Source organism: Ochotona curzoniae, unplaced genomic scaffold (assembly GCF_017591425.1).
Source record: "Ochotona curzoniae isolate NIBS_2020 unplaced genomic scaffold, NIBS_Ocur_1.0 contig_78, whole genome shotgun sequence".
NCBI classification, from domain to species: domain Eukaryota; kingdom Metazoa; phylum Chordata; class Mammalia; order Lagomorpha; family Ochotonidae; genus Ochotona; species Ochotona curzoniae.
The window spans coordinates 811,939-835,037 of NW_024466559.1; the positions used below are offsets into that span (position 1 = coordinate 811,939).

General features: G+C 47.9%; 1 protein-coding gene across 1 annotated transcript in view; it reads right to left on the bottom strand.

The window, feature by feature from the left end:
* Positions 1 to 639: 639 nt before the first annotated feature.
* MPP7 (membrane palmitoylated protein 7) overlaps positions 640 to 23,099 on the bottom strand; it is a 183,545-nt gene continuing 161,085 nt past the window's right edge. Inside the window, exons 13-17 of the mRNA XM_040992549.1 lie at positions 9,483 to 9,563; positions 5,531 to 5,624; positions 4,387 to 4,495; positions 2,692 to 2,835; positions 640 to 1,279 (exon numbers count right to left, since the gene is read on the bottom strand). Coding sequence (XP_040848483.1) covers positions 1,100 to 1,279; positions 2,692 to 2,835; positions 4,387 to 4,495; positions 5,531 to 5,624; positions 9,483 to 9,563 — 608 coding nt within the window. The 3' untranslated portion in view covers positions 640 to 1,099. The remainder of the gene's footprint in view (positions 1,280 to 2,691; positions 2,836 to 4,386; positions 4,496 to 5,530; positions 5,625 to 9,482; positions 9,564 to 23,099) is intronic.

Sequence of the window (23,099 nt, forward strand, 5' to 3'; positions counted from 1 at the left end):
TACCATTCACTTGCAGCTCAGCAGTAGTGAAGGGAAAGGAACGACCCCACCCAATGTTCAGCTCATTAAGCGTCTCTCCTGGATCTCTAACAATAGCTCTGGCTGGCATGAACAGCTGTTTTGCTGATAAAAAAAAAAGTTAACACAAACGTCAACAATTTTCTAAAGCACATCCTAATGAAATTGACATGTTTGGGGCATCACTCATCGCACAGACCTACACAATGATGGCATCCTCTTGAGTCACGACACGGGCTTCGGGGTGGGGATCAGGCTGTCAGATACACTGGGAAAGTCTAAAGCCACTTCAAACACAACTGACGGTTTGGGTGGCCCCAGAAGGGGTCTCCGTGAGGAGTTAGAGATAAAAACTGTCATCATCTACTGCCCCAACGTATTATTGTTCTTCTTACAATGAATGCCTGAAGGGAGGGTTGCTAGTTGCACATCTCATGATTAAAAAAAAAAAACAAAACGCATTTTCCCTTATTAAATATTTGCAGCCATGTGCCCCTAAGGACTTCTCAAGCTGTCACTTGGCAGTTACTTAAGGTCAACGTTCAAGAAGGATCCTTCAAGAAGGATCTTTAAAACGCAGCCCTGTAAACGCCAGGGCCAGGTGTGCCATCTGCCTCGTGGTCAGCTCTACCCATCTATTTTGTGCCACATGGGAAGCAGCCGAGTGCTCCCGGCTGGGTGGAGCAGTGCCAAGGCCACTCGTTAAGGCGTCTGTGGCTAACAGGCAGGCTTGGATGGTCGGGCCCACCTTGGGGATGGGAAGACGCGCCGGACACCAGCGTACCCCAAGTCTCCAGCTGCAGTTCTTTAGGGAAAAAAAAAATCCAGCCTCCCACTGGATTTTTCTACTAAGGATGACAAGGAGGCTCCACATTGTGCGTGAAAAACAGTACTGTGCAAATTTTGATTCTGGATCCTAAATTCACTCATTGTGTTTCAAATAAGGCTGTAAGAGACATACACAAAAAACCAGCTGTGACAGTGACACCGACGGAAAAAAAAAACCCCACCACCAAAACGGCAACTAATGTAATCATGCACTCAATCAAAAAGACAAGATGATGCTGGAGTTTCCTCCTAGTTATGAATGCAGCCAGCTCACTGGGACCCAATGGGTATCTGTCTCTAATTTGTCAAAAGTTGTTTTCAGCTCATTAAATGCCGTGGTGAGATCATCATTTACTATAATTTTGTCAAAAAGATGGCCATATTGACTTTCCATTATCTGTGCTGATTTAATCATTTCTTGAAAGTCTTCTTCCTACAAAAAGAAGTATTAGGGGAAAAAGAAATTGGTTACCCAGGTCCTGACATCATCTGGCCTCCACAGACCCTCTCTAACCGGTTTGCCCACTTGCAGCTGTGGTCAGTGCCCAGTGTGCGATCTCAGCCAGAAGTAGGCACTGCCCTCTGCAACCACAACTCCTCTCTCTCTGATGGGCTTGCAACCCCAATGCTCCTAAGTCAAAACTCCCTTGGTAACTTAAGAGTAGCAGTTGCTAATTCATTGCACATTACAGGGATCTGTCAGTTTTAAAATAGCTACCAAGGGGAGGACTGTGGCTGCTGAGGCAGTTCCCAGCCATATCACTGATGCCTATTCACAGGAGGGAACTGGTACCATCAGCTGCTTTGCCCAGTTAGATGCCATCATGGGGGTGGCTGCTGCATGTCCTCCACCTCCTCAGGGCGTAGCAGGAGTCCTCCTACCTGCGCTGGAAAGCCCTGCTGGTCACTAACACAGCTCAGTCTCTGTTCCCAGGGACACTCCCAGGAAATGCAACTGTCACTGTGGACTAGCAGTATTAGTTAATTCATCCTATAGCCCAAATGGTGCCTTTTCTGTTACTGTGCCAAACAGGATTATTGACACAAGTTATTAAACAAAAAGACAAGTGATGACAATTTTCATTTAGATTATAAGTGAGTTAAAAGTAACTGAAGTTGTTATTTTTAGCATTAAAAATACGTCTGGTCTGAAAATAATTAGCCCGACTTCCACATAAATGTTGGGTCTACGGAAATCGAATCCGTATGTATGGTTGAGCCAACTGACTATGGAGAGCTCAGGGTGGGTGGTAGGCACAGCCGTCTGAGACATTGCCTGGGCTGTGTCCATACTCGTCCCACACCTCAGAGCCTGGGTTTCAGTCCCAGTGCCACTTCAGTTCTTTTTTAAAGAGTTACAAAGAGAACCTCCACCTGCTAGTTCACTTCCCAAATGGTTAGGATGGCTGGATCTGAGCCAGGCTGAAGATGGGAGACAGGAGCTTCTTGGTCTCCCACATGGATGCAGGGCCCCAAAGACTTGGACCCTCCTCTGCTGTCTTCCCAGGCCATTAACAGGGAGCTGGATCAGAGCCAGGACCTCAACCGGTGCCTGCATGTGATGCTTGTGCTGCAGGCAGAGGCTTGGCCTGCCAGGCCATGGTGCCAGACCTCAGCTCTACTTCTGACTCCAACCTCCTGGGAAGCAGCAGGTAATGGTTCAAGCATTTGGGATGCCTGTCACTAATGTGGCAGACCCAGTTAAGAGTTCACTGCATCCTGCATAGATGTTCAGACCACAGCATCACTTCTGGCCACCCCCAGCAGCACTGGACTGCCTCGCACAGCAGCCAGGGGCCCCTCTCCTCTAGCTAGTCACCGACCACAAGGCGTGACCCTCCTCACCGTGAAGGGCTTCGCAGCTGCTTGGTCATCCCTGCTAGAAATGATCTTGGCATTTTTCCTTGTCACTCTGAGTCGCTCTATAGACGGGGGCTTTATAAAGATCACATACGGCTTGAATTCGAGTGTCCTTAAATGCTTCACCGTCTGCAGGGAAGGAACAATGTACTTTTTCTTAGAACGTCAGGCTTTACTGGTTCTCCTCGCGAAGCAGAAAATTCCTTCACTCCCTATGTGACAAAGTCTGGCACTGAGCAAGGGGGAACACTAACTCAGGAAGGAAGATGACGCTGCTGACACGTTTGCAGAGTTGGGAAACAGGGCCCTAACCGACTGGAGGCTCACTGCAGAGATGAGCACCAGAAAGAGGATGACAGGCAACAGGAGCTGACTGGGGTTTTCCATCGTCAGCATTTCTGCTTCCTTCAACATTAAGCAAAATGTTGTGGTAGCTAGCAGTCAGAAAACTAAAAATGAACTCACCTTTTCATTACCCTAGAGACAGAGGGCGCGGTAGGACATTTCAGGAAATGCACAGGATGCACTAATCGGCACACGGTCCTCCGCACTCCCTCCCGCTGGGAGCCCTCAGGTCCCCCCTCCTAGGTGTTCAGCACCTACATTCCTAGGTGACCATGAACCTGCACTGCAAGTGCTTCCTTCTGTCTACCTGTTCTCAGCAGGGAATTCCTTAAACTCCTTCTCCAGGTAAGCTCAGCCAGGGCTTCGGTATTATCATTATCCAGATGGTCCTTGATCATTTTACATTTAACAAAAACCTCCTCAGGAGAAAAAGGCTCGACAACTGAACTTGGATTTGGAAATATCCCGGCAGGGCCCACACCGTAGCTCAGCAAGCTGGGACACTGAGTGCCACAAAGGCCACCTTCTTGGGAGTCCCGGCCTCTTCATTTCTTTTTTTTTTTTAAGATTTATTTTATTATTTTTTTATTGAAAAGGCGGATATACAGAGAGGAGAGACAGAGAATGGCCGATGCTATGCCGATCCGAAGCCAGGAGCCTCTTCCAGGTCTCCCACGCGGGTGCAGGGTCCCAAGGCCTTGGGCCATCCTCGACTGCCTTCCCGGGCCACAGGCGGGGAGCTGGATGGGAAGCGGGGCTGCCAGGATTAGAACCGGCGCCCATATGGGATCCCTGGCATGCGAGGCGAGGACCTTAACCACTGCGCCACTGCGCCACTGCGCCGGGCCCTGCTGCTTCACTTCTGATCCAGCTTCTGGCTGACGTGACATCTGGGGTGGATCCCTGTCCCCTCTGTGGGAGACTGGGATGGAGCTTCTGATTGCTGGCTTCCGCCTGGGTCAGCCCGGACTGCTGCTCCCATCTGGGGCAGTGAACCCCACTTCCCCAGTGGGGATGGGGGCTCCCCTTTCTCATTCTCTCCCTCTGTTGTTACACCTTTCAAAAGAAATAAGATTGACAGGCAGGAATATCACAGTCATCACCCTTGGTAAAAGCTGAATGCAAACAAGAGTTATAAATGCAATTCTTGGGTCTCCTCACTCCTCTTTTCTAGCGATGTTATAGGGTTTCTGGCCATCAAAATGTTTCCAGCTACATTTCCAGGCTTCTGTGATCCGGAAACGCCACAGATAGCCCAGAGCACACACAGAGCAAACACCTGTGGCACACGGGGCACGCAGGTCGGGGCGAGGGATAAGGCCAGCGGCCACTTACATGGGGCTGAACGTCCAGCAAACAAACTTTGTTCTTGGCAAGCACAGACCTCACCGAATCTATACTGGTGCCATAGTAGTTGTTTTTGTATTCTCCATATTCAATGAACCTGCAGGAAACAACAGATGCCTTGGAGTCATTTGTGAATTTAAATAACAATGTAGATGGCAAGACATCATTCATAGGTTAAGAATATTTTTGCTGACCATGTAATTTTTTTTTTACTGTTTAACAACAACAACAACAAAAAAGAGCCAAGTACTCCAGAATGTCTATTAAAAAAAAATCTTCAATTTCATATTTCCAAATCAGTAACACTTGCTTGAATTACACTTAACGCAGAAGAAAAGCACTTTCGTCTCAGGCATTCTAATGTTTTCCATCCACCCCTGCTTCAGTAAAACGGGGAACTGGGCACACACAGAGGCTCCTGAAGTTTCACTGCACACTGCCGAGGAGCCACGCTGGCCCCGGAGTGCGTGGCGGGAGCTGGGGGTGGCTAATGGAACCAGGGCAGCCGATTATGTGCTATAAAAACACAACCACTGTGCCAACGGCGAGAAAAGCATTTCGATGTCTCAATAAAATCCCACAATCGTGCACTAAAACACACATTTGAGTCTGATACCCAAAAATATTCATGCTTCAGCAAATGGAAAACCCAAATGGGGGAGTGGGGAGGCCTTACGAGCTAGCTAGAGGCAGTGGCACAGGCGAGTAATGAGAATGGAACTGTGCCTCCCGGGTTTGGAAGAACCAGTGTGAGAGGGAGGGCGGCGGGGCCAGGGGCACCAGGCACACAGCACTTGGTACTTCGTTAGCTTTTAAAATAGAATTCTGTCTAAATTATACAGTAGGACTCAATCAGTGGCCTGGAAAAGAGGTCACTGTCAGATGCTAGCACGCCTTCCTGTCGGGAGAGAATCCTGACACTTCCAACATGGCAGCTCGAGGGTATTAAAAAAAAGTACAAGTGAAGGCGATCACGATGGCTCGCGGACTCACCCTTATTTCTTACGTAACTCTCGAATACCGTGAGAAGGAAAATGCATTTCAAGTGAAGGGGAACCCACGGTTGGCTAAAACGGGGTACACAGGCATGTATTTACAAAGAAGTTCAAGAGTTCTAGAAAATTCCACGTACTTGTTATTCTGTACGTCTGTCTCAAACAAATGCTTGGAAATGAAAATGTACTCAACGCCATCACTCTCCTGGCTTCGTTTTGCTCTTGTAGTATCTGTGGTTGATCGGAAAGGAGTTTAGAAAATCCCTAAGGCAAATACTGAAAAACTAAACATTATAGGTACATAAGTTTTTTAAGCGGGATTTTTAAACCTTTAAAAAGCAAATTCACAAAGAAAATATACTATGCTGTTGTAAGTTATACTAAAATGACATGGTTGTGAAAATGGATTAACAATTCCATTGGCTTTGTAGGCTATCATTTTGAAAGGCAGAATTACAGACAAAAAGGGAAAGACAGACAGACACACATACCCTTCTATCCCTGGATAGTCCCCCAAATGGCCACAGTCCCCCGGGTTAGGGCAGGCTTAAGTCAGGGGTCAGAAACACAGCCCAGGTCTTCTATGTGAGCAGCAGAGGCTAAGCACTCGGGCCACTTCTGCTGCCTGTCCAGGCACACAGGCAGGCAGCTGGACTGGAAGCAGGGTAGCCAGGACCAGAAGCTGCAGGCTGAAGGTCAGGTCTAGATCTGCTGCCCTTTCTCCTGAGACACACACGTGTGCACACGTCATGTCCACTCCTCCCTTGCAAAGGTGCTAGCGCTATCTTCCTAGACCCCTGTGGATCTGCAAATCTTTCTGCAGTGGGGCTGATTACGTCTCCGAGAAGAAGACTGAAGCAGAATAAAAACCAAGCTGCAAACCAGCTCAGGAGTGTCTGTACTGACGACAGCTGGCAGCCGCCCTTTCCTGCTGAGTGGGCCTACGCAACATATCTGCTACAGTCCACCTCTAAGCAGGTGGACTGTGGGACTGTGGTGGGCAGCCACCTGCATGGGAAGGCACTGCCCCAAATGGGGACATGGGCACAAGGACCTGCTGGGAGCAACTTCAGCTATGTTCCCCAAGAAATGCTCACTTACTTTGTGAAAAAACTGTGAGGGAAGGTGAGGAAGACCTTGTGGGTTAGAGCATGGCAGGGAGGAAACTGGAGAAGGAAGTGCTGTCATGTTCTCTGCCATCACCAAAGAATCAACCCTACCTGATACTGGGGAGATTCAGATGGCATTTAGCATCCAGAGACTGTTAGATGTCAACTGAGCTGGGTCTGGTGCTACGGCTCAATTGGCTAATCCCCCCCCCTGCAAGCACCAGGATCCACAAGGGTGCCTATTTGTGTCCTTGCTGCTCCAGTTCCCATTCCTGCTCCCTGCTTGTGGCCTGGGAAGCAGTAAAGGACAGAAGCAAGGAAGACAGGCAGGAAGGAAGGGCAAGCCTTAGACCAGAGCGGAGGTTTGAATCATGCCCTCAAGGCTCAGAGTTGACCAGGTGGATCCCAAGCAACACAGCAGAGGTACCGGACACAGAACTGATGGTGCGGCATCAGCTGTCGGTGACCCACTGAGAGAAATGCCAGCATTCTACAGAACATTCTGAGAGAACTTCCACAAGTCACAACAGGGGTCTTTAAAACATTCCTGGAAAGTGGGTATGATGAAGAAAAAAACCCAACTATGCTTGGGCTTCAAATATTTTTGGCACCCAAATAAACTTATCTATTTAAAAAAAAAACACTTTTTATCTTTATTTTAATTTTCTTGGAGAGACTCAATTAGCTCTTCCACCTGTTGGCTCTTTTTCAGAGGCCTGCCACAATCGGGGGAGGCCAAGAGCCTGGGCTTCCATCTGGTTTCCCAAGCCCTGAGAGATCACTGCTGCCGCCCTGGAGCACAGCAGAAGGCAGATGGATGGCCAGTGGAGCCAGGCTCTCTGAGAGATCACCCACTCTGACCTCTGCATGAACAGTAAGTCATCAGAATGTATCCCCTGAGGCAAGGGGCAAGGCTTGTCTGCTAATAAGAAAATAGGCAGCTTCAAATGGGTCACAACATAAATGTAAAAGCTGAAATTATGCAGCTTCTGAAGGCAAATAGAGAGTGTTTTCATGGCCTTGAGCAAGCTAAGGAGTTGTACAGAGAACGTACAAAAGATACAACCACAAACACGAAAAGGATGGATGAAAATGTCATTACAATTAAGAAATTTTTTTAAAGGCACAATTAAGAGAATGGAAAAGTGGAGTGCACGGTAGGTTAAGCCACTGCCTATGACGCTGAAACCTTATTTCAGAATGCCCATCCAGGTTCTGGTTGCTTTGTTTTGGATCTAGCTCCTTGCTGATGTGCCTGGGAAAGTACTAGAAGGTAACCCAAGTACTGGGCACACGTTTCCCCTGTGAAAGTCCCAGACAGTGCTTCTGGCTTCTGCTGGTCCAGCCTTGGCTGCTGACGGCACGTGGGGAGTGAACCAGCAGATGGAAGATCTCTTTCCCTCCACCTCTCCTTTCCCTTCTGTCATATCACTCTGTCCTTCAAAGTAATTCATCTTAAACAAACAAATATATGACAAACTGCAAGCAGGGTGGAAAAGAATTAACCCTGTGGGTTTCTTGGAAAATCCCAACCCCACACTCTTTCTGGAACTTGCCACCTTCCAGACTAACTAACAAGGCAAGTATCATTTCAGTAGCTGGAGAAATTGAGGCCAGCGTCTTTCAGGAACAGCAAGGCTATCCTGGCAGGTCACTGCTGCATTTTGAACTTTTTGGTATTTATAATCTTCCAAAGAAATGAGCTTTTATGCCTAATCAAGGGACCCAAAAGATGGCCTGTCCCTTGCAAGGGCTGCTGGTGTAGGCAGGAGGAGGAGCCTGAGATGGGTTTCCCTGAGCCTGGCTTCACTCCAAGCACAAGGGGCACCTGTGGGGCCACTGCAGTGCCCAAGAAGCCTTTCTCTGCCCCGGGGACAAGTAGCCCCCAGGGCCACCTCTCTGTGGGACAGCTGCGGAAGCTAAGACAACCCAAGCAGAGGAGTGAGTACCCTGTTGGAAAGGACAAAATTCCTTTTCCCCTTTGTAACCTGTTTTTGCACTCCTAAGTTTCTTCTAACTAGTTCACCTGTAAGTGTAACAACTGGTTTGTAAAAACGTTCTAATTGCCAAGTACAGTTTTTGTAAGAGACATGAATAATTAAAGGAGGGAAGGAAACTGTCTAATTCCACATTTTCCTGGACTTTCATCTCTACTGGTGGAAACCAGCAGTTGTATAACTTATGGCTGAAAATGATTATGAATAACAATTTTGGAAAATGTAGTAACAAGAAGTAACTGGAGGTAACAGAAAACTGTAATTTAAAAATAAAGTTGAACTCTTCCCAAATGAGAGAACATTCCTAAGGGCAATATACAAATGATTTAAGAAAAAAACCTACTAAAACCACTTGATGAAAGCCAACATTTCAATTTAGCCTTTCAGACAGCTTTCCTAACATCAACATATTAAGTAGTCAAATGGCATTTCTTTCTGGAGATCAAAATGCTTCCAGTATCACATTTCATCTGTAAGAATGCCTGAGGAAACCGCTTTCATGCAGATTTAACTGCGTCCTGAAAAGGAGCCGGCCGTATTTGAAGCAGAGGGCCGCTGAGCGCTTTCTGCCGGCTGGAAGCTATACTAAGTCATTGAGAAAACGCGTCTACTACAAGCAGTCTCCTTCAGCTCTCAGCGGTCTAGCTGCTCGGATCCTGAAGCTGGTGAAAAAGCCTGGAAAACACCAGCATGGATTGCAGGAAACAGGGCGGCACGACTTACAGCACCAAGAAAACATGTCAACGGCAACTTGAAGTCATCCGTGTGTTAGGACACACCACACACGGGGAGGCGGGGGAACTGAGAGAGCAGCCGTGCTGCCCAGCATCTCTGCGGTCTGCAGCAAGCCCCGGCGCCTCTCTGTGCAGCAGGGCCCTCCTCAGGCATGCTGCCCAGGGCTGGGGCCCTGCGGGCTCTGTGAGCACTCAGCACCCATCCTTAGCCAAGGCAGAGAGCAACAGGTTAAGGAGGAACCAACTCACGGGGGACGGTCACGCCGTAGTGCTGGGTGTCGCTGATGAGCAGCTTCCGTTTCAGTTCATTCAGCCCAACTCCCACGGGGCCTGAAAGACAGAACCAGGGACGTTCATCATGGAACAGAAGTACAGCACAGACACGTTTCTATGAGTGACCTGTACAGGTAGGACTGCCCACAAATGGCTATCCATCCTTGCCGTCCAAGTAGAGCAGTCATCTCCACTTGCGCATGACAGTGAGGACCCTTGCTGGTGGTGTTGTTTTGAGAGACAGAACGCATCTTCTGTCTACTGATTCACTCCCTGAGTGCCTGCCATGGCCAGGGCTGGGTCAGGCCAAACCCGAGAGCATTTTTTTGGGAACTCAATCAGAGCCTCTGTTGTGGGTGGCAGGGACCCTGGTGCTGGAGCCATCACCTGCTGCTATGTGGGTACGCATGGGCAGGACACTGCCTGGGACCACGGCAGCCAGAACTCCAGACACTCCCCTGTGGGACATGAGGGTCTCCGGGGGGTCTTCACTGCCACGCCAAATGTTTACCTCTCACACTTCCTTTGCTTTTTGTTTACTTTTACATTTAAGTCCCTATTTCTCCCCAAAAGCTGGAAACATTTTTTTTTTGTAAGTCTGCACAATTTTTCAGAATTAAGCTACCCCAAATTAAAGAAAAATGTTTAAGGAGAAGGAATGCTAATTAAACGGATCTGATTTTTTATGTTGTGTACATGTATGGAATCATCACCCCGATGTATCATTAGAATGAAAACAGAAAAGTTACTGTTTTAAACAAAACATAGTTAGGAGTACTTGAGTTAGGGCCCGGCGAAGTGGCTTAGCAGCTAAAGGTCTCGCCTTGAACACCCCGGGATCCCATATGGGCGCTGGTTCTAATCCCAGCAGCTCCACTTCCCATCCAGCTCCCTGCTTGTGGCCTGGGAAAGCAGTCGAGGATGGCCCAAAGCTTTGAGACCCTGCACCCGTGTGGGAGAGCTGGAGGAGGTTCCTGGCTCCTGGCTTTGGACTGGCATAGCATGGGCCGTTGTGCTCACTTGGGGAGGAATCATCAGACAGAAGATCTTCCTCTCTGTCTCTCCTCCTCTCTGTATATCTGACTTTCCAATAAATAAATTAATCTTAAAAAAAAAAAACGAGTATTTGAGTTTATTACCAAGTAATGATACCAGCAAGAGCCTGAGAGAAAAACTGGCTGGAACTCGGATCAATGGCAAATCCTCACCTTGCAAGTGCCTGGATCCCATACAGACTCTGGTTCATGTCCCAGCTGCTCCACTCCCCATCCAGCTTCCTACTTAAGGCCTGGGAACGGAAGTTGGCTTACACCCATGTGGGAGACCTAAAAGAAGCTCCAGGCTCCGGGCTTTGAATCAGCTCAGCTCTGGCCGCTGTGGCTGTTTGGGGAGTGAACTAGCGGATGGAAGATATTTCTCTCTGCAAATCTGATTTGCCTTTTCAATACAAATAAATACATTTTAAAACAAGCAAGCAAAAACCTGGCTTGTACAGCCTAAACAGAAAAAAAAAATAACCTACGTTTTAAAATTTTTTAATTTTACTAAAGGAATACCTTTGATCCTCACTTTATTTTGGATGCAATTTCTTTTTTTTTTTTTTTTAAAAGATTTTTATTGCAAAGTCAGATATACAGAGAAGAGGAGAGACAGAGAGGAAGATCTTCCATCTTATGATTCTCACCCCAAGTGACTGATACGGATCAGTGCTGCGCTGATCCGAAGCCAGGAGCCAGGGGATTTCCTCTGGGTCTTTCACACGGGTGCAGGGTCCCAAGCCATTGGGCTCTCCTCAACTGCTTTCCCAGGCACAAGCAGGGAGCTGGATGGGATGTGGATCTGCCGGGATTAGAACTGGCGCCTATATAGGATCCCAGCACATTCAAGGTGAGGACTTTAGCTGGTAGATCATTATGCCTGGCCCTGGATGCAATTTCAATTGTGCATATTAAATGCCTAGGACCCTGGCTACACTGAGCTTTGCTTTGGCAGCTTGTACAGAAAGTGCCAAGTCAGCACTGTGGGTGACCCATGGTGACCAACGAACTTGGTTAGGAGACTGAGACCACACAATGGGCCAAAGAAACCAACAAGAGAAGGCATCTTTCAAAGACAAACTTGAGCTGAAAAGTTTGAAAGGCATAAGTCGCCAATGGCTCGCACTCCCTTTCCACCTGCAAGCTTCTTACCACGGGATCTCTTAAAAGATGGAGGGTGCGGTGACCAGGAAGGAAGCCTCAGACCAAGAGGCCCTGAACTGTGCTCCAGTCTGGCGCCATCCTTGCTCCCTCCCCTGGCCAGAGGGTCACCCGGGGGTCCCTGAGCTTGAAGATATTCCTTTCTAATCCTGAAAGCAGGATGCTCCCTTTCTTGAGTAAATGGACGGAGGACTCGGGGATGGGCATGGAACCCAGGCCCTCTTCCTCCACCAGGTGCGAGTCAGAGTGATCTTTGGAAACGCTATGGTTCTCTCTGAGAATGAAGACACAGGTCCGGCAGACGTAAAAGCGGAGGGTGGGAATGCTGCACCGAGAGGGGTCAGGGTGCACAAGAAGGGGTGGGAATCGGGCACTTGCCCCTGTGCTAACCACCTGCTGCTGTGGAGCTCGCCCTTCCACTCTCACCCGCCCCCACCCATCTCTCCCCACACGGGGTCTTGGCAGCTTTCCCTGGCTCTCTAAGCCAATGCCTCTCAGCCCTCTCCTTTACAATGAATGTTTCATATTATTCCCTTTGTTTCCTGAGATGGAATTAACAGCTACTGGAGTTTACTAACACATAGTGGTTCCCGCCACCAAACAAACTAATGTATTAGCCAAAATGCGACAGAGGAAAGACAAAAATGTAATTTATAATAAAATTATGGATTTTAATTGGAAAGGCTTGGTACACTTAGGGCAGAAGCTCAAATGAAATCAGACGTCTGCATCTGCTTATTAGAAATATGTTTGTAGGGCCCGGCGGCATGGCCTAGTGGCTAAGGTCCTCACCTTGAAAGCCCCCGGATCCCATATGGGCGCCGGTTCTAATCCTGGCAGCCCCGCTTCCCATCCAGCTCCCTGCTTGTGGCCTGGGAAAGCAGTCGAGGATGGCCCTAAAGCCTTGGGACGCTGCACCTGTGTGGGAGACCCGGAAGAAGTTCCTGGATCCTGGCTTCGGATCGGCGCAGAATCGGCCATTGCGCTCACTTGGGGAGTGAATCATCGGACAGAAGATCTTCCTCTCTATCTCTGCTCCTCTCTTTATATCTGACTTTCCAATAAATAAATAAATCTTTAAAAAAATACATTTGTATTTGTAAGAGCAGGGGCCCATTTGGTGCAAGAATAGCGAAAGAGCAGAGAGAAGCTCAGATGAGTTGAAACAAAGCCCGTGCTCAGATGCAGACCATGCAGCAGACCTGCGTGGACACGGTCTGGAAACAGCTTTAACTGCAATGAGGGAACACGGCAGGACTCCACACACATGGTCTGAGCACTGTCACTGAGAATACTGTAAACATACTCTTCCTGTGCCATGAGTCAGCACTTCCAGAACCAGGATGGAAAGTTTCTCTGTCTCTCCTTTTATCTGTAAATCTGCCTTCCTACTAAAAATAAATAAATCTTAAACAAAGGAATCACATGCAGTAAATTCTGCTATCGTCAAAGTCAAACTCATTATTGTATGAAGCAAAGGACAGTGAGGCGACGCACCTGCAATGCCTGGACATGGTGGGTAGGTGCCATGCTCAAGGTCACCAGTGGAAATTGGCAGAGCTCACATTTGAATTGTGTGCATTTTTTCACAAGGAATCACTAGGGAAGGAACTGAGTCCACTGTAGAAATGGGGGCTTAAGGGAAGGAAGTCTAGTTCCCTGAACTCTGACAGGAATGGCCATGTCCTAGAATGCACATGGGGCCAGGCTCTGCTGAAGGGACAGCTGAGACTTCAGGAAGAGCCGTCCTCTCCAAGGGGGATGAATGGAATACCGTTCTTTACCAGCTTTGAGATGTCAGGTACCAGGCAGGGCTGGCACTCCAGAGGCACACAAAACATATAAGTAGTTTTTAGAACTTGCTTTTTAACATAAGCAGAAAATGGGACCTGGCATTGTGGCACAGCAGGTGAAACTGCTGGCATCTCATTTGGGGACATGTTGGGAGTCCTGGCTGCTCCACTTCTCATCCAGCTCCCTGCTAATGTGCCTGGGAGAGCAAAGGATATTGGCCCAAGCACTTGGGTCCCTGCACCCACGTCGGGGACCTGGAGAAAGCTCCTTGCTCCTAGCTTTGTCCCGGCCCATCCTTGGCTGTTGCTGCCATTTGGAGAGTGAACCAACAGATAGGAGATCTCTTCTGTCTTGCTCTTCCTCCTCCAACCCCCTGATAATTCTGCCTTTAAAGTAAGTAACATAAATAGGTGTAGGCAAAGACTTCCTAGAAAAGACACCAAAAGCACAGGCAGTTAAAGCCAAAATAAACAAATGGGACTACATTAAACTAAGAAGCTTCTGGATGGCAAAGGAAACATTACACACATATATGTTACACACACATATATGTAGTTCTTCACTACACACACACATACACACACATCCATGTACATTCAAGGGAGACTAGCATACCAGAAAGTAAAGGTACTATGCTGTGTATGTCATTACTTCTGAATCAAAAGCTCCCAATGAGACTTATAAATATACCTCTACATAATGAGACTAGGTTTTCCACCTTTGACTGTACTTATCATGTCATTTAAACACCAGAAAGTTAAACGTGCAACTTGCACTAAGGAACTATATTACTGTGCTAATATGGGGGAAATGGCAGGAGGGGAGAATGGGAAAGCAGAAATGGAAGGGAAGGGTTGAATTTTTATACCTACAAAAATATCGTGGCAAACAAAAAATATATACACCTTCACCAGGCTGTGTTTCTTTGGTTAAAAAAAGATAATTTACTTTTACTCTGGAGAAAAATGACATGTTTTTGACTTAGTAGGAAAAAGCAAGTGACTCGCAGCATGATTTTCTTAAATTGTGATGGTACTCAGTGGCGACTGTGGATGAGGACTGTGAACCAGGGGTGTGCGTTGGTGCTGGCACAGCACGTCCCTCATCCTTGCTCGCCCCCGCAGGCACAGCCAACAGAAGATCTCTCACCCCTCCTCTCTCTAACCCTGTCTTTCAAATCAATAAATAAATCTTAAAAAATAAAAGAAAACAAACAAAAAACCTATAAGACGACCTCGCAGACCTGCATTAGAAAGGAAGAACCCATGTGCATTAGCAAGTCCATGAGTTGATGGTCTTTGGAAAAACTTGTCAATTGGCTAATTAAAGGGATTTAAAAAGCCATGCTATTTTAAGTTGCTTTACGTATTAATAAGTAATGCTTTACTGAGAGCGGGCAAATATGTTGGGTGTGATTTTACAAAAAGGTTCATTCATTTTAACCAAAGAAACACAGCCCGGTGAAGGTGTTTAGTGACGTGGGCAGATGTTTGGTTTAAGGGCTGAGGCACATGGGGCATCCCCTACCCTACTAGAGCCCCAGGCTCTCAGTCTGGCTCCACTACCAATCCCAGCTCCTGCTAACGCACACCGTGCCAGGAGCAGGGGATGGCCTGGGCACCAGCGTCCCTGCCACCCACACGGCAGACCTGCACTGATTTCCCAGTTTCCAGTTTGGGGCTGACTTTGCCATGGGAGATCTCTGACTCTCAAATAAGTAAAATAAATTTAAAAAACTAAAAGCCCTTATGTCAGTAGAGTTTCCATGTAGAATTTTACATTTCAGAAAAGTCACTGCTAGGTACACACAGATTTTCTTTGTATCCTAAAAGGGAAATGTATAAATATGCAAATCTCCTTCTCACATGCACACAGAATTTAGGCAGACAGGAGTATGACACCTCTACCCAAGCGACCTCTCAGCTGGGTGACATCACTGCTTCCTAATGCATGCTACGGCATGAACTGGAGCGTTTTCACTCTTCTGTTTCAGATCTTCTTTTCTATGCCACAAATACATGTAAGCATTTGTGATTTCGAACAAATGCTTATGCATGGAAAATCAGAAATATGATTAGCTAGAACACGAGTCCAGTTTGTTTTTAAAATTAATTGAAAGACGATGCCCCCCCAAATCCTTTTTTTTTCCCCCCTCTCATCCTGTACCGAACTTTCTGAATCTGGAACAGGCATTTACAACTGAAAAACAGAAAGTGCAGGACAGGTGGGCAAAAGATTGAAGTGACAAAAGCCAGGGCTCCAAGTAATTGTTCCAGACCAAGTGCATGGTGGGACTGCCGTAAAGACCAGTGTGTCGCTCTCCCACCAGACACAGGGGTGGCGGCTCTGCTGCTGCAGCACACTGCAGCACACTAGACTACAACTTCAACCAGCTGCTGAGTCACAGTTAGTGCAGGGCAGAACGCATACATGCCTAGGAGAAAAACAACTATGCCTGTTGTGCAGTGACTGTAGTGGAATCAATGGAAGGTGGTGCGTATATGTATACATATGCATTTGAAAGGTAGAAACAAAAAGAGAATCTTCTACCTGCGGGTTCAGTCTCCAGAAGACTGTAATAGTTGGAACGTGGTCCAGGAAAAAATCAGGAGGCAGTTACTGTAGCCAGTTACTTGGGCTTTCATTGGCTGCTTTCCCAGGCGCAATCGGCAAGGAGTTGGAGCAGAAGCAGAGCAGCTGGGATTCAAATTAGCACTCTGCTATAGAATGCTGTAAGTGGCAGCTTACCGCGCCAAACCACAGTGCCAGCCCTGAAAAGTGGCATGTGTGTTCCTAAATGACATTCATGATGTATACAAACAACCAGCTTCCGGCAACTTTCATTTTTACGCATCTGGTACAAGAGGCAGGTCTGGCTGTTGCTCAGGGTGATGAGAGTCAGATTTCATTTCACTATTTAAATACGGATGGTGGGGCCTTGCCCAGGAGAGGATGATCACAAAGACCCTCCAAGTAAGGAGAGCTGCAGGCAGCTGGAGAGCCCACTCAGGTTTATCACACTACAAATGCAGGCAGCAGCTGCAACGCATTAATGATAATAGCTGTTCTTATTTGGATGTATAGCCAATGCCACACTGCGCATGGGAGAGGGTTCTGTGGCAGAGACCCTGCAGCTGAGCTCAGTACTTTCGGTGCAAACATGCAAACGATGTGGACAGTTCCTGCCACGGGTGTGGCTTTTCCCATGCGTCCACCTCCAACTGTATCTGTTCTGCTTAAGATGGAAATGCTTTCGCATTTCCCTGCAGGCCTTTCTCATGGCATTGGCCAGACTAGTTACTTTCACTACTCAGAGGAAAAACTATCACAATTCCTGGTGTCTGCAATACACATCCAAACAGCCTCTGGTACCTGAAAAAAAAAAACCCTCATTCATCTGATTTACTGCAAACCATGAATCCAGGGAGCTCCCTGCATATGCCTGGGATCAGACATCTGTTGTAAAAAGTCTACTGATCATATTGAAGAGCTATTTTGTGGCCCTAGGGGGTACACACTCACACAAATGTGAGCCAGTTGGACCCACAATCATATTAGGAGACAGCTGGGGCTTTAGGTTTGAGAATGATGAATGAGTTTATAAAACTAAATGTGACATTCTCTTGCAACCAAGCTATACAAAACGTACAGTAACTACGTGACTCACAGCAGGTCCCAGCAGAAGCTTAACTGTTCTTTGTTGCGTCTCTTTTTGATGATTTATTCCATTTTATTTGAATGGTAGAGTAACAGAGATAGAGACAAAGAGATATTCCATTTACTGGTTCACTCTCCAAGTGGCCACAATGGCCAGGGTGGAGCCAGGTGGAAGCCAGCAGCCTGGAGCTCCATGTGGCTTCCTCTGGGGGTGACAAGCACCTGAGCATGTGGGCCTCATCTCTTGCCTTCCAGGAATGGTAGCAGGGAGCCAGACCACAGTTCAAGAGGGCAGGACTGAAACCAGTGCTCCAATGTGGGACTCCAGTGTGGTAGGGAGCAGTTTCAACTTCCTGTGCCAACACTGGCCCTGGCTGCTTTCATGATAAGAGAACAGTCTTATGAAGCACCAGTTATGCTAAGGTGGAAAGGAAGGAAACAAAAAGAAAAACCAAAAATGGAGTGAGCGGCTTATTGAAAGCAGGATTTTTTTCCCCCGTGGCCGTTATTACACTGTCTGGTTACATACCCATCTCACCTCTGTCTCACAGCTACAAGCAGAGTGTGCGATCAGATCGGAGGCGAATCTGCCCTGGAGTCCAGCTCTCCTTGGCTAAGGAGCACAGGGCCTCGGCAGTATCCTTCTGGCAGACCTGGCTCAGAACGTAGCCCTTCAAAAAAAGGCCACCACCATGCCCCGCCTCCACATCTACAGCGACTTCACCCGAAACCACTGGTTCTCTTGAGCCCACCCACCCTTTCTCTCCTGCAGGTCCTGTGCCCTTCGGCCAGTTTATGCCTATGGCTGCATCATCTGTGCTCAACTCTTATGCCTGCATTCTGGGTCTGCCTTTTCCCATGGGACTGTGAACAGCCTGAGCAAGCACGTGCTTCCAACAGCACCCAACAGCGGAAGGGGCAGAACTGGATTCATGCTCAGAAATCAGGTCCAGTGTAAACACTGGAGAGTGATCAGGGGCACAGAATGCCCACTGTGCTTCTCCCTCTTCTCTACCTGGAAACACCCCATGCACTCCCACACCTGTGATGATGGCTTGCGGGGGAGACCGACTCCCATAAGCCATCAGTTGAAGATGCCAGCCCGAAAATGGGAAACGTATCACTAAACATCCGCATTTATGGCTAACACTGTCACATGGCAGGTCAAACCACCGCCTGCAACGTCACATCCCACTTTGCCGGTTCTACTCCAGCTCCTTGTTAATGCACCTGGAAAGGCACGTGGCAGACCCAGATGAACTTTCTGGCTCCTGGCTTCAGCTTGCCCCGTCCTGGCCCTATGTTCATTTATGATGTGAACCAGCAGACAAAAGAGTTCTCTTTCTTTCTTTCTGTAACTCTGCCTTTCAAATGAATACACAAAATTAAGATAGATAAACTGAAAAATGCACATTTGGTTCTTAGCGTTTGCCTTCCTCCCTGCTTTCCGGGGCACTCTGTGATATGCTGTAGTTTCCTGGAAGAATGAGGAGAGTCTAATGAATGCCTATCCATCCCAAGTACATCTACAATAGTCTTCGGACAGCAGGGGAGAACCAGCACGAGGAAGAGGACACCACCACCTGCTGCTCGTGCTGGAGATGTGTAACAGCCAGAAAGATTTATTAGTGGTTTCCTCTTAATGCCTCGTAACCAGACAGAACGAGTCACCAATTGTCTGAAGAGCCACGAGATGAATCGCTGCCCTCTCACGAGAAATGTTTTTGGAGCTTTTGAACACCAAAGATTTCTCCCTACTTCTCCCCTTTCCCAACTCTGAACATTGCCTGATGCTGAAGATAAGATCTGCCATGTAGCAAAAGGCGCTGAGTGCCTGGTGTTTGGTTTTAACATACATTTTAGAAAACACTTTAAAATGTACAAGAGAAATGAATGGAAGTTTTCACTGAGCTGTTTCAGTGGCTAAAATGTGGCCTGGGAAGAATACAGATAAAAGATAAAGAGGAGATGGACAACTTCTGGTCATTTCATGTGTGTGTGAAGAGTATTTTTTGGCGAATATGGAAGCATGGCTTCTTATAACATCTGATGAAGTGTCAACAGTTGGTCTAAGTCTCTGTGAAGGCTTTTTTTTTTTTGCTTATTCCTCAAGACTCCTTGGTGAGTGTGTGTTCTCAGGGTCTACTGCCTGCAGGTGAGGGAGGAGCAGAAGGAGCAGGAGGAGCAGGAATAACAGCTTGGGGAGCCTGAGAGTGCCCCAAGAGTCATGGGACTCCTAGGGCTGACAGCAGGATTCAGCACCATCCAGCCTGCCCCAGGGGCCGGGACTTCATTCCTGCTTTGTCTTGCTCCCTCCACAGAGAGACGAGACAAGCATAGGAACGCAGGCTATGATGAATCCTGTTGAAGGACAGTTTTGAAAACAGCCTGGCAGTCACCAGGTCCAACTGCCAACAGCCACCTGTGCAGAGAGCCCACATGCGTCAGACTGCTCTAGAATTCTGGCTGATTTTAAGGTGTAGAGCAGCCGGTTCTGTGTATAAACTGAAATTGAAATGTCAATGAAGTAGTCACAGGATGTGTTAAGAACTTGCATTTTTGTTAACATATTGGTTACTCAATACCATGCCAATTAATTCCATAATGTTGTAAATTGTTGTTGATGTTATGCTGTGGCTTTCAATTGATTGGGATGATATTCTGCCAGTTCTGCCTTCAGACCAGGGATAGTCTACCCAAGAAAATGTTGAATTTACCTAGACAATAAGATGCTGGACTCTATGCTTGGTATACTCTTGTAATGAAAGAATCTTGACTGAATTTGAAATGTAATACAGCAACAAGGTGGAGGAATCCACCATGGGGGAAGTGTACAGGGTGGGGTTGGGGGAATCCCAGAGCCTATGAAACTGTGTCACATAATGGACCATGGAGCATTGTGGGGCATGAGTTGATCTGCAAAGGTAACCAGGATGATGCCCTGACAGTCCTGTGTGTCCCTATGACCTTTTGAGACTCTGTCATGATGTCATGCTATTTCTGAGAGAGAGAGGATTCAGCTGTGGTGAGGTCCAGTTCCACCCAGCAACACACTAGAGAGCAGTAGTTGGCACTCTGTAAAGCAAGTGGAGCAGCCAGAGCAGAGTCAGGAGCTCCAAGAGGGCACGCAGGGCAATGCAGTTCCCATGTGGCTTTCACCCTCATTCTGGTATTCCCCCAGGGGTGGGGCTCATGCCAAGGCTGCACAGGGCAGCAGTGGTCAGAACAGCTCAAGCTCCATGAAGGCCTGGGGTTCAGCTCTACGCAGCGGTGTGTGAGCATGAAGAGCTCACAGCAGCACTGGCAAGTCCGTGAACTGTGATTTAAATGTTGGCATCAGGTGTTGGCACTGTAAAATAGTAGGCAAAGGCCTTGTCTATGGAGCTGACATCCTGTAAAGGTGTGGGTATGAGTCTCAGCTGTGCCACTTCTATCCCAGCTCCCTGCTAATGTACCTGGGAAAGCAGAGGAAGATGGCCAAAGTGCTTGGGCCCCCGCCCCCACGTAGGAGACCCAGACGAAGCTCCCAGCTTCAGGCTGGTTCAGCTGCAGCCATTCAGGCCATTTGTGCAGTGAAACAGGATGGAGTACTCTCTCCCAAACTCTGGCTTTCAAATAAGAAAAATAAAAAAATATTTTAGGACATAATGAAACAAAGTACCTGGTTCACCCAATTCTCACATTGTTGGAAAACGTGAGAAGGCAGACCAACAATGGAAAACCAAACTGGGGTGCACAGCTTCCGTGCCCCCCAGGTCTAGATCTACCTGGCAGGTTAGCTTTTTCTTCCCCAGAAAACCATAACACCACCCCAAAACTGTATGAGACTATGCTCAGGGTATTCAGGACAGGCAGCAAACGTAGGCGGCCTATAAATAACAAGACAGAAGTGATGGGGTCATCAGGAGGAACACAATCAACAGACACCTGGCAGTCCCAAGATGAGTATGATGGACAAATCCCAAATACAGAGCCTTTCGTGCAGCCGGCAGCGTCAACAGCTGGCCTCCGCAAGAGGAACCCTGGGGAAACTCACAGGAACATAACCCTCCTGACTGATGAACAGAAAACACGATAGAAGGAATGAGGGGATATCTTCCTAATCAACACCAAAAAAATATAAAGGGAAAAAGTTAACTCAGGGGACTAACTAAACAGCCAAACAATACGAGAGGAGTTAGGGATCTTGAAACTAAATCAATAGACATGATCAAATTTGAAAAACAGGGAGAACTTGGGGCTGTTGTGGTGGTACCACAAACTAATCCTTCACGCTGTGGCACCGGCATCCCAAAAGGGGGTTGGTTTCTGTCCTGGCTGCTCCACTTCACACTAAGCTCTCCGCTTAAAGCCTGGAGAAGCAGTAGAGGATGGTCCAAGCCCTTGGGTCTTGGCATTCAGGTGAGAGACCTGAAGGAAGCTCCTGGATCCTGGCTTCAGATCAGCTCAGCTTTGGGTAATGAAGCCATTTAGGGAGTGAACTGTTGATGGGAGATCTTTCTTACTTTCCTGTTCTCTGTCCAATCTGTCATTCTAATAAAAACAAATCTTTTAAAAATGAGGAAAAAGGGGCCTGGCGTGATAGACTGATGTCTAAGTTCCTCATGTTGCATGCGCCAGGATCCCATATGGGCACTGGTTCTAATCCCTGCAGCCCCACTTCCCATCCATCTCCCTGCTTGTGGCCTTGGAAAGCCATCAAGGACGGCCCAAAGCCTTGGGACCCTGCACCTGCATGGGAGACCTGGAAGAGGCTCCAGGCTCCTGGCTTCGGATTGGCTCAGCTGTGGCCACTGCAGCCACTTGGAGAGTGAATCAGCAGATGGAAAATGTTTCTGTCTCTCCTTCTCTTTGTAAATCTGACTTTTCAATAAAAGTAAATCTTTAAAAATGAGGAAAATGCTACTAAAAAAAAAAATCCAGAGCTTCAGGGCCTTCCCAAATGCTTTCAAAGCCTAAGACATTTGTTAATTACTAGTGCCAAAGGATATATGCGGTCCTGGAAAGCACACAGTTAGAGGGCCCAGCCCACTCTGGGTTGGGGATCTCAGGCCCTATGTCACCGAGTCCTCTCAGGGACCTGGACAGCCTGGGGTACTGCCCTCTTCTATCTGGGCATCCCTGTCCTCCCTCCCAGGTACCTTCAGGGAATTGCAGGCAGAGCCAATGGGCACCTGTAGATTGCACCATAACTTTAAGATGAGCCACCATTCCCATTCAATAGGCAGTGACACAGACACTGGAGGGCAGATGGGGGTGAGTGGAAGCTGAAGTCTACAGCCAGAGGGTGGCAGGGAGCCAATGGCCTGAGCCATCATCCGCTGCCTCCAGACTGGGGATGAGTGGGAGGCTGAAGCCCTGAGTCAGAGCTGGATCTTAAACATAGGCACAGTGTGTTAGCAGTCAGGCCCGTCCCCAGCTCCAAGGTCATGCTCAAGATACACGAGGCAGCACCAACCTGGACACACTTCTGGAGAATGTTTTTCTGTTTTTGTATTTTTTTTAATTACTTATTTGAAAGGCTGAGTGACAGAGAAAGAGAGAAACCTAGACATTAGTTTATTCCATTTGCAGCAGCTGGACTGCACAGGCGCTCTCAAGGTTTCCCATGTGACTGGCATCAGCATAACACTTGGTCCGAGTGTCCCAGATGCACATGAGCAGGAAGCTGTGTCAGAGGCAGAGGTGGGACCTGACCCCAGGCACTCCTATACAAGATGAGGGCATCCCAGGCTGCACCACAAGGCCCACCCCTGGGAACTATCTGTCATTGTTTCTTTCACTCCTTCCCTCAGTCACTGCTCAGACATGGTCAGCCTCATCCTTGGGAAAGGAAAGAAGCAACCAAAGGCTGTCCCTCCACCCTCTTGCTCAGATAGCCTACTAACAGCCCAGTGGTAGAGTCATGATTAGTGACACAGCCAGCCTGGTGGGAGGGAAAGCA